Below are 12,559 nucleotides of genomic sequence, written 5' to 3' on the forward strand. Positions count from 1 at the left end.
GCACTGGGCTAACCTCCCAGCACTACACCTCCCAGCACTACCTCCCACTAGGCACACCACACCCCACACCACTCCCTCCCAGCACCACACCCACAGCACCACACCTCCTAGCACTACTCCCGCCACACCTACTAGCACTACACCTCCTAGCACCACTCCTCCCAGCACCACCTCCCAGCACCACACCTCCCAGCACCACACCTCCTAGCACTACCCTCCCACACCACACCTACTAGGCACTACCTCCTCAAGGCCACACCTACTAGCACCACACCTCCTAGCACTACCTCCCAGCACTACACCTCCCAGCACTACACCTCCTTAGCACCACACCTCCTAGCACCACACCTCCTAGCACCACACCTACAGCACCACACCTACCAGCACTCACACCTCCAGCACCACACCTCCTAGCACTACTCTACTAGCACTCCACACCACCCAGCACTTACTCCCTCCCAGCACCACACCTACTAGCATTCACACCTGCACCACTACACCTACTAGCACAACACCTCCTAGCACAACACCTCCTAGCACTACACCTACTAGCACTACACCTCCTAGCACTACTCCTACTAGCACTACACCTACTAGCACTACTCCTACTAGCACTACACCTACACATGTTATGTACTCGCTCACCTTGCAAACACAGACTAAGACACAGATCTTGGTCTAGTAACCACCACCTAGTTTGTATAAACACTTTTGATAATATATAATATATCCCAAAATATAGCAGTATAGGTATTGACATTTTATATAGCGAAAAAAAAGTATAGAAAAAAATACTTGTTACATTTTATAAGTAGCAGAAATATAGCAGCATTAACTGGCACACTTAAACACCTTTATAAGTAGCATCCCTTAACACTTGCAAATTAAAAATAAGAGCTTATATGTCTATTATTTATGTTAACTCTCTGGTATGTTGAACTTAATCAGCTGATATCAGACAGGTGTCTATTTTGATCTATATGACTTTGTTTACTTATTATGATGATTCTGACTCCATCATTAATCAGCTGTTTACCACGTGTGATTGTTTTGATCTGTGAGGTGACGTCATCTCACTTTAGTTGGACACGTGCTAAGAGAATGTCGACGCTACAGTCATATATATATATAGGTAGCGTCCCCCTGGCGACTGTAAGATTAGGTGTGGCACGTGTGTGGTGGTGGTGGTGGTGGTACAAGAACTCAAGTGTTGATAGCAGGTGTGAAGGCGTACATTTCCAACTGTCTGACAATGTAATACAGTTTCCTGTCGTTCTAGTAAACCTCTGTGTCACATTATTACAAAATATGTTTAGTTTCCTGGTCCTTGTCTGAGTGATGGTTATAATGAGTTGCTTTCTCCCATAAATGAAGATTATTGTGTCAGTAACCTAGCTGGTGGTAAGCACATGAGGGCTATCACCATCACCACCACACACACAAGGCCTCACTATCACCACCACACACAAGGCCTCACTATCACCACACACACACACACAAAGGCTCACTAACACCAGCACACAAGGCCTCACCTATCACCACCACACACTGAGCCTCACTATCACCACCACACACACAGAGGCCTCACTATCACCTACCACACCTGGGCCTCACTATCACCACCACTAGGGCCTCACTATCACCCACCACCACACACAGGGCCTCACTATCACCACCACACACAAGGCCTCACTATCACCCACACACCTGAGGCACTATCCTGCCACCACACAGGGCCTCACACTATCACCACCACCACACACAGGGCCTCACTATCACCCACCACACACACAAGGCCTCACTATCACCACCACACACAAGGCCTCACTATCACCCACCACACACAGGGCCTCACTATCCCACCACCACACACACAGGGGCCTCACTATCACCACCACACACACAAGGCCTCACTAACACTGCCAGCACACAAGGCCTCCTGTACCAGCACACACAGGGCCTCTGTCACCACCACACACAAGGCCTCACTATCACCAGCTACAATACCCCCCCCAACACCGCCCCTGGACTGGGTTGAAAGTACAAGTCATGAGGACCACCACAGTACCTCCCCAAACCTGACGAAGCTACACAAATCATTACACCTTTTATCCACATGTGACCCAGCTCTTAAGAGGCCACATACTGCATCAGGACTTTACAGCTAATACACATACGATTTGATATTGACAATTTATAATGAAAAAAAAAATCCGTTCCCCGTAGCGATACATGAGACTGGCCACACCTACACAGAGAGCAGCACCAGGGAGCCATGGTTTATTATCCTGCCGAAGGACAACTCACTACACAGACCAGAGATGGTCACACAGTCAAGCTCCAAGCGGGAGAGAGAGAGAGGGAGAGAACTTCTTACACTTAACTAGGAGAAAAAGCTAACATGTTTACAAGGCATGGACGTTGACATGACATCTTGTAATACATGGATGGAGGGAAGCTCTCCTGATTGACTACCCTCAGTGAGTAACCCCCTTGAGGTTCCTTCAGGATTCTTCAGGTTACTTCGGGTTTCTTCAGGTTTCTTTAGGTTCCTTTCAGATTCCTCCAAGTTCCTTCAGGTTCCTTCAGATTCCTCCAGGTTTCTTCAGGTTCCATCAGGTTCCTCCAGATTCTTTCAGGCTCCTCCAAGTCCCTCCAGGTTCCTCCAGATTCCATCAGATTCCTCCAAGTTTCTTTAGGTTCCTTCAGGTTCCTTCCTCTTGGAGTCATGAATGGGTCTTACCTCGTAGGGGTGGTGGATGGAGGAGAGCTTCCCGATACCATCCAAGAATACCAAGTTACTCCACTGTCCTCTCCGCTGGGTCTCCAAAAAACACCCAGGAGAAGTCGTGGAGGATTTTGAAGGAGGCTCCTGACACCTTGGAGACTCTCCTACAAGACATGGAGGTTCTCACACGACTTAGACTTGTTATCTAGGAGACACATCTTATTGAGGAGCTCCTTGGCCGCGTGGAGGCTCAGGGAGGTCTTCGAGGCTGACATCTTCTTCAGGCGCTTCCGGTGGGCGGCCAAACGCAGACGAACCTGATGGTGGAGAGATGGTTATTGGTACGTGTGTGTGTGTGTGTGTGTGTGTGTGTGTGTTATAGAATATTCTTCAAAAAAATACAATATATCCTGACAGCAAACTTTCTAAGCACAATAATCAATTCTTTAGTACGAAGAAGTAAAAGAGAGAGAGAGAGAGAGAGAGAGAGAGAGAGAGAGAGAGAGAGAGAGAGAGTAACCATTATCTCACCTGCTTCACCACGCCCACCAGCAGCTCGTCCACGTTGTGCTGTATGCCGCTGGAAGTCTCTATAAATTTACTTTCGTGGCTCCTCGCAAGAGACTTTCCCTCTGTAGAGATAAGAGAGAGAGACATTAGTGTGTGAGAAGAGAGAGACAAAAGTGTGTGAGGAGTAAGAGATATTAGTGTAGGGGGAGATAAGAAAGAGACATCAGTGTGGGGGGAGAGTATTAATGGGAAAGCTGGAGAGAGAGAGAGAGAATGTGTGTGTGTGTGGACGGATGGTGGTAGTGAAACGCGGCAGGCTAGCACCGTAGACTTTTACACGCCCGGCATATGCAAGAATTTTTTTTATTACACTCGTCATTCTTTTCCATTTATATACATATCATTACTTCCTTGTCATATTAATTATCATTCTATTATTATTATTATTATTATTATTATTATTATTATTATTATTATTATTATTATTTTTATTATTATTATTATTATTATTATTATTATTATTATTATTTTTATTATTATTATTTTTATTATTATTATTATTCTAGTTATCATTATTCTCCTATTTATTCCTCATTCTCCAGCCTCTCTAAATCTTCCCTAAAATCATCTTCATCCTCTCCTCCATCTCTTTTATTAACCAGTATCTCTCTCTCTCTCTTATCACTGTAACCAGAAAACAAAAGACTAAACCGAAGCGATATTTATAACCTAAGGACACTGGGCAAATAATATTCACAAATTTTACTGTATATATTCCTAAGTATTTCTGAAGTGAGTTTATGGAAGCAGTAACTGTTATTGCGTGTGTGTAAGTCTGTGTGTGTTTATTTATCCACTTTAGATTCAATGTTTAGTACGAGTGTTTATAGGTTGTTTCAACATAGGAAGGGAAATGGGGGTCAATGTTTATGTTTTACACCGTACAGGGAGGGTATTGGTGTGTGTGTGTGTGTGTGTGTGTGTGTGTGTGTGTGTGTGTGTGTGTGTGTGTGTTTCCAGGTTATCATTATATAGGTCAATATCCCAGTTCACTCAACAGGTCAGTACACCAGGTCACTCAACAGGTCACTACCCCAGGTCACTACCCCAGGTCACTCAATCAAGTCATTCTACAGGTCACAAAACAGGTCACTACCCCAGGTCACTACTCCAGGTCACTCAATCAAGTCACTCTACAGGTCGCTAAACAGGTTACTACCCCAGGTCACTCAACAGGTCACTACCCCAGGTCACTGTACAAGTCACTACCCTAGAACACTACCCCAGGTCACTCACCACTGTTGTTGACGATCCTGGACCTGGCAAGATCGACCTTATTCCCCACTAGGATAACTGCCTTGTCCTTCGAGTAATTCTCCCGCCACAGGTAAGTCAGGGTGTCCTCCGCCTTCTTGAACGACCCCTTGTCCGTGATTGAGTACACGACGACGCACGCATGGGGGTCATACGTCGAGAGGCAGTTCTCAACCTGTAGGAGACGACGACGAAGATGATGGTTTGAGATGATGGTTGTATAGCCAATTAGGTCTCATTCGCCTCGCCAAACTCGCCAAATGTCTCAATCACCTCGCCAAATATACCTCACTTACCTCGCCAAATATGTCTCACTCACCTCGCCAAATATGTCTCACTCACCTCGCCAAATATATCTCACTTACCTCGCCAAATAAACCTCACTAACTCACAATATGTCCCACTTTACCCCCACAAATAAACCCCACACACCTCGCCCAAATATACTCCTCACTTCATCAATATGTCCCACTTACCCACAAATAAAACTCACCTTCGCCAAAAATTTCCCACCACCTCCAAATAAACCTCACTTACTCGCCAAATATGTCTCAATTCACCTCGCCAAACAAACTCCACACACCTCACAACATCCCACTTACCCAAATATACCACTTACCTCGCCAAATGTCTCACTTCACTCGCAAATATGTCTCACCACCTCACAATATACCTCAATTTACTCCGCCAAATAAACCCCACAAATAAACCTCACTTACCTCGCCAAATATGTCTCACTTACACTCGCCAAATATACCTCACTTACCTCGCCAAACCTCACTTACCTCGCCAATATACCTCACTCTACCTCGACAAATATATACTCCCACTTACCTCCTGCCAAATGTCTCACTTACTCCCAAATAAACCCCACTTACTCGCCAACAAACCCCACTACCCGCCAACATAAGTCCCACTTAATTCTCGCCAAATAAACTTCACACACCACAAATATATTCTCACTTCACTCGCCAAACATATGTCTCACTCACTCGCCAACATACCCTCATCACCCCGCCAACAAACCCCACTTACTCAGCCAAATATGTCTAACTAATCGCCAAATGTCTCACTACCTCGCCAAATAAACCTCACTTACCTGCCAAATATGTCTCACTCTACGCCAACATGTCTCACTCACCCGCCAACAAACCTCACTCACCCGCCAAATATGTCCCACTTACCTCCCAACATGTCTCACTTACCTCAAATATGTCTCCACCCACCCCAAATAAAACCCCACTTACCTCAGCAACATGTCCATTTACCGATAAATATGTCCTAACTCACCTCGCCAAAAACAAACCCCCCACCACCCTGCCAAAAAACTTACTTATTCACAACATGTCCTCAATTAATTCGCCAACATGTTCCACCAATTTTCAAATAAACTCACTTACTCCTCAAATATATCTCACTTACTCACAAATATGTCTCACCACTCAAATATAACTTCACCACTTCAATATGATCTCCACTCACCCGACAAATATATCCCACTTACCCCCCAAACAAACCCCACCACCCGCCAAATATATGTCACTTACTCGCCAAATAAACCTCACTACCCGCCACAACAAACCCCCACTTAATTCGCCAAATATCTCGCTTACCTCGCCAAATATGTCCCACTCACCCCAAATATATCTCACCACCTCACAAATATACCTCACTACCCTCGCCAAATAAACCACACACCTCAAATATACCTCACACCTCACCAAATAAACCTCACTCACCTTGCCAAATATGTCTCACTCACCTCGCAACATACCTCACACCCTAGCCAAAATATACCTCACTTGCTACAATATACCTCACACACCTCGCAATATACCTCACACACTCGCCAAATATAACCTCACACACTGCCAATATACTCACACCTCAAATATACTTCACACACTCCGCCAACATACCCCCTGATCCACTGTGATATTTGGCGATAATGACAAAACACAGTGGCTGGTATATTTAGAGTTATTCATTGTTTTAGTGAATAATGAGAGGACTGAACAATATACCTGGTTATTGTGTATATACCTGTGACGGGATTATACATTTAGAGGGTGTTATGGCGGGGAATATATTACAGGTGAGTGCTATAAGAGGTGGACTTTACCTGTGTTAAGTCAATACCTAAATGTGAGTTTATTTACTAGAGAAAGAGAATATTTCTAAAACCTAGCGAGAAATATGTTATGGTTTGTTATGTATCTCGTAAAATATATAAAATATTACTAAAGGAAATGTGTTTAATTAGTAGACGTGTCTTGAGATAAAGATAAATCCTTGTTTTTCATTGCTTGTTGGTGTATTATGAAGGACCAATCATATTCTAGCATATTTTAGGCCAATAATACGTTCATATGTCTCTGACGTCACCAACCAATCACAAGTTCTTATGGCTCTGATGTCACCAATCAATCACATCGTTCCCATGGCTCTGATGTACTAACCAATCACATTCTCCAAAGCTTTGCCTGTCATCGTTTCTCTCACAACATGAGAGAGCGACAGCCAATAAACAGTTGCGGCAGTGATGACATCAAAGTCAGGAAAGAGTGTGATTGGCTAATAAGAGGAGGCCTTTCCCAACGTGGATGTCCGCCCCATATTAACCCGTGCTAGGTCATGAAAATACGTCCGTGTGAGTCCAGGTCAACAAGGTTACTCCCTCAGGAAGCAGCTGATTGGCCAGTTCGTAATCCTTGATCTGTCAGTCGGTAGTTCAGAATTGACGTTCATAGAGCTACACGACTCAGCTTACACATACATACATACATACATACATACATTATATACATACATACATACATACATACATACAGTATATACATACACATACATACATACATAGCAACATACATACATACATACATACATACAATACATACATACATACATAGCAGCACATACCGTATATACATACATACATAGTATATATACATACATACATACAGTATATACATACATACATACATACATACATACATACATACAATACATACAGTATATACATACATATACATACATACAGTATATACATACAATACATACATACATACATACATACATACATATAATACATACATATATACATACATACATACATACATACATACAGCACAAAAATACAAACACTTAAGGATCTGAGTCACTAAAATTGTCTCAAGTCAAAAGAGAAAATAGTCGTATGTTGGTTCTATATACAGACAGACAGACAGACAGACGGACAGACTTACAGACAGACAGACAGACAGACTTACAGACAGACAGACAGACAGACAGAAACAGACAGACGAGGGACAGACTTACAGACAGACAGACAGACAGACTTACAGACAGACAGACAGACAGACAGACAGACAGACAGACAGACTAACAGGACAGACTTACAGACAGACAGACAGACAGACAGACAGACAGACAGACAGACAGATTCTTACAGACATCCGTGCGCTGGATGATCGATAAAAGTGACTTCACTCTCCCTCCCCGTCCAGCAGTACTGACACACTCTCCTGAACTCACTCATCTGTCGAAACACATTGTAGACAAGAGTTAGACACATGGTAGACAAGAGTTAGACACATGGTACAAGAGTTAGACACATGGTAGACAAGAGTTAGACACACAGACAAGAGTTAGGTAAAAGAGTTAGACACATGGTAGACAAGAGTATAACATGGTAGACAAGAGTTAGACACATGATAGAACAAGAGTTAGACACATGGTAGACAAGAGTTAGGACACATGGAGAACCAAGAGTTAGACACATTGTAGACAAGAGTTAGACACATGGGTAGACAAGAGTAGACACATGGCAGACAAAGAGTAGACACATGGCAGACAAGAGTTAGACACATGGTAGACAAGAGTTAGACACATGTAGTAGACAAGAGTTAGATACATGGTAGACAAGAGTTAGGACACATGGTAGAAAGAGCATACAGACAAGAGTTAGACACATGGTAGACAGGAGTTAGACACATGGTAGACAAGAGTTAGACACATGGTAGAAAAGAGTTAGACACACAGACAAGAGTTAGGACACATGGTGACAAGAGTTAGACAACATGGTAGACAAGAGTTAGACACATGGTAGACAAGAGTTAGACACATTGCAGACAAGAGCTAGACACATGGTAGACAGACACAAGTAACAGAGTTAGACACACAGACAAGAGTTAGACACATGGTAGACAAGAGTTAGACACATGGTAGACAAGAGTTAGACACATGGTAGATAAGAGTTAGACACATGGTAGACAAGAGTTAGACACATCGGTAGACAGGAGTTAGACACATGGTAGACAGAAGTTAGACACATGGTAGACAAGAGTGAGACACATGGCAGACAAGAGTTAGACACATGGTAGACAAGAGTTAGACACATGCAGACAAGAGTTAGACACATGGTAGACAAGAGTTAGACACATGGTAAAAAAGAGTTAGACACATGGTAGACAAGAGTTAGACACATGGTAGACAAGAGTTAGACACATGGTAGACAAGAGTTAGACATAGAGACAAGAGTTAGACACATGGTAGACAAGAGTTAGACACATGGTAGACAAAAGAGTTGACACATGGTAGACAAGAGTTAGACACATGGTATTTAGACACATAAGGTAAAAAGTTAAACATAACTCTCACTCCCCTCTCAACCTCTCTCTCTCACCTGTTCACCTCTCTCTCACTTCCATTCTCACCTGTTCACCTCTCACCTGTTCACCTCTCACCTGTTCACCCTCTCTCTACACTCTCACCTGTTTCACTTCCTCACCCGTTCAACTCTCACACCTGTTCACCCTCCTCACCTGTTCAATCTCACTTCACCTGTTCACCTCTCTCACCTCACCCCACTCTCACCTGTTCACCTCTCCATACCTCACCACTTCACCTCACCCATGTTCACCCTCTCACCTCACCTGTTCAACTCACTCACCACCCAATGTTCACCCCCCACCCCACCCACCACCCCCCACCTCACCTGTCTCACCATCCTCCCCCACCCACCACCCCCACCTCCCCACCTCTCTCACCACTCTCACCTGTTCAACTCTCCACTTCACCTGTTCACCCTCTCTCCTCACCTCACCACCACCCCCACTCACCTGCTACCCCCACCACCACCCTCATCCACTCCTCACCTGTTCACCCCCTCTCTCTCTCTCACTTCCCCTCACCTGTTCACCCTCTCTCTCTCTCTCACTTCCCCTCACCTGTTCACCCTCTCTCTCTCACACTTCCCCTCACCTCTCACCTACACACACCTGTTGACGTCATCATATAGTGTTAAGTGACCTATAATTGTTTAAACATATAAACTAAACATCATTATCAAAGCATCAGGTGATATATTTGATACCTTAATGACCTTTGAACATTAGTTGTCACCTGTAATTATCAGAGGATGGGAGTTTTAATGTACTACTCTTAGGTAAATATAGATGGAGTAATTGTTTTGAGAATTAATGGAGTGACATGTGTTTAATGAGCAGGTCACTTCGCCCACACTGTGGAGTCGGTTCGCCCACACCTGTTTTGTTACCTGTTTTACTTAGGTTTAGTAATGTATTAATGTAAAGAATTGAACTTAAATAAAGTTTTCGAAACTATGAAAAAATCGTCTGTAGGTTTCGTAATGTTAAAGTCCAGCGGATTTAGTCAGTCAATGGCAAGATGGCAGACTGTCAAGATTATTGCATTCAATGCAATGTGCATGTACTGGCATGGCAAGAAGGTCTGCAGTGGTAAGTGGCAGCACAAGATATATAATACTGGTGTACCTCGAGCTGAGTACCGGGTAGCTGTTAGATCCGGTCATTCCATAGATCTGGAGTTGCAATTCGTGCACCGACAGTATCATGATTATCTCGCCCCAGGACTGAAGGCGAGTATCACTTTAATCCGGACATTTTCTACAATGTAATTTTGTACAATACAATTTCTTCGTAGTTTAACCTCAACATACGTGGTAATGGAACATTGCTTTATTATTTACAAGACACACCGGAACCAGCCCCCCCCCCCCTTCCAATGGAACTAGAGTCTTCAATTGAAGATCCGCCCATACCAGACACTGACGAGCAGCCAGAGTGATGTTACGTTCAAAGTCGTGGAGGAGGGTACGAAACACGGCCGAGTCAAGCTCACTGACAGCCTAGGGTACACATATAACGTAAAGAAGTGACGGCCAAATGTAACATATTGGCAGTGTACTGTCCGCCCGAGAGCTAACCGCAGTCTTGGAGGTATAATAGGGTGGAGGCGGCATCCGCTCAGAAAAGTGGAGGTCACTCTGAGCTGCCGGCGGCCATATTGTGGTTGGCAAAAGGGGCAAGGTCGCGGCCGTGTCCCGCCACTTAACAGTCACCAGTTCACAGGTGCACATGTTTCTCCGTGTGTATAACATATAAACATGCCAGTAACGTGTACTGCTAGGTTCGACAAGGAAATTTAGTTCAACAGTGTTTAACTAAGCTTCATTCAGTAGATGTTACCGTTACATCCCCACTTTTGACGGAGGAGCATCAAATTTGTCTATGATTAAGCACTTTGGTTGTAGTCTCGAGCATGACAGTCTAAATTAATCTTTTCCACACCCAGTGACACAGCAGCCAATTTGTGTATTTCTTGATCCTTGTTAGAAATTCTTTCGGAGATAAGTCAGCCTTCATTGATGGCCATGGTAAGTTTGTGAAATGGGAGTACATTGAACAGTTGCATACCCTCCAAGAACACGAAGGACTTCATTTAGGCAACAAACTGAGAATTGTACACATTGCATGGATAAAGAAAAGAATGAATGTCAAATTAGCTACACAGCTACTTAGTGAATCTTTGATGTTTTGTCTTGATGAAACAATAAGTGAATTTGAAGGCTGTGAAGCTACTATTAATTTCATTATGATTTTTAATACACTGCTTGACATAATAAACTCAAGGAATTTGCATGCCAGTAGCTACAAATGTCCACTTCAGAAAAAGAATGCTGATGAAATCGTAAGAGTTTCTGAGAAAAGCAGAAACATATATCATATCCTTAAGACTCCCCGATGGTCAAGAGCTACTGAAGTCCAACCGTAAAACTGGTTTTCTTGGTTTCATATTTTGCATACGGAGTTGGCAGAACTATATGAAAATTTGGTGGCATGTCCTAATCTTGTTTTAGGCTTTTTGAATTGAATTGTTTCTCGGAAAAATTAGAAGCATGGGAGGATGTAATAACAACCGCACAGTTAGGCAGTTTTCTGTTGCTTATAAAGATCTATGGTACATAATGACGTGAATGACATAGTTCGTGGCAACTGTTCACCACTAGAAACTGTACCAGTACTGACTGTGCCGAGCAGCTGTGCAAATAATGTTATGGTAGACTCTGTGAATGCTATTAATACCTCTGTTTTGAGACACAGTTATAGATAACGTGTTGTCTGAATCATCTTTAGCTAATGAGGAGGAGCATGATTATACTTATGTTCCTAGCAGTTTCCATTTGTCCCAATGTTCCAACAAAATTGTTGCATATATAGCTGGCTTCGTTGTGTTTCGGTTAAAGAAATCTCTACACTGTGAAGCTTGTGTTGATGCCTTAACAAGCACTAATGTTGGCTAGATGCCAGGGTTGTTATGATTTAAATCAAATGATTTAAATCACATGATTTAAATCGATTTAAATCGGAGTAAAAAAATCATGATTTAAATCAAAATGATTTTTTTATTAATAACTGTTTTCTCTTTTTATTCTACATGATTGAAAAGTATATGCAATGCAGCAGGCTAATAACATTATTTGGATTTACATAATTATGTACTGTACTATAGTCTGTTTTTGTGATAAAAACTACTAAGTCTGAAAAAGTCACTTTGGATAAAAAAGTTGCTCATTATATGTATGCAACAAATTCACCCTTCCGAACAGTGGAGCACGAAGAGTTTATTAAGATGATTAAAATGCTAAGACCAGGATATGTTCCACCTAATAGACATTAAATTGGA

General features: G+C 43.0%; 1 protein-coding gene across 1 annotated transcript; it reads right to left on the reverse strand.

The window, feature by feature from the left end:
• Window positions 1–2,012: 2,012 nt before the first annotated feature.
• LOC121859318 (GTP-binding protein GEM-like) lies at window positions 2,013–7,042 on the reverse strand. The gene is made up of 4 exons (XM_042356113.1): window positions 7,012–7,042; window positions 4,535–4,786; window positions 3,260–3,360; window positions 2,013–3,045 (listed from the first exon to the last, which is right to left on the reverse strand). Exons 1-4 carry the CDS (start codon window positions 7,040–7,042, stop codon window positions 2,893–2,895), a joined length of 537 nt encoding a protein of 178 aa, XP_042212047.1. The 3' UTR covers window positions 2,013–2,892.
• Between the last annotated feature and the right edge of the window lie 5,517 nt (window positions 7,043–12,559).

The sequence above is a fragment of the Homarus americanus genome, unplaced genomic scaffold, assembly GCF_018991925.1.
Source record: "Homarus americanus isolate GMGI-L3 unplaced genomic scaffold, GMGI_Hamer_2.0 scaffold36188, whole genome shotgun sequence".
Classification (NCBI taxonomy): Eukaryota; Metazoa; Arthropoda; class Malacostraca; order Decapoda; family Nephropidae; genus Homarus; species Homarus americanus.

Bases quoted from the DNA above. Each gene is read 5' to 3' on its own strand.
- LOC121859318 (XM_042356113.1), bottom strand. From the start codon at position 7,042: ATGACAGGCAAAGCTTTGGAGAATGTGATTG. The intron at 3,361-4,534 runs GTGAGTGACCTG...TTATCTCTACAG, and splicing joins CAGGATCGTCAACAACAGTG to AGGGAAAGTCTCTTGCGAGG. The intron at 3,046-3,259 runs GTGAGATAATGG...CTCCACCATCAG, and splicing joins TGGTGGGCGTGGTGAAGCAG to GTTCGTCTGCGTTTGGCCGC.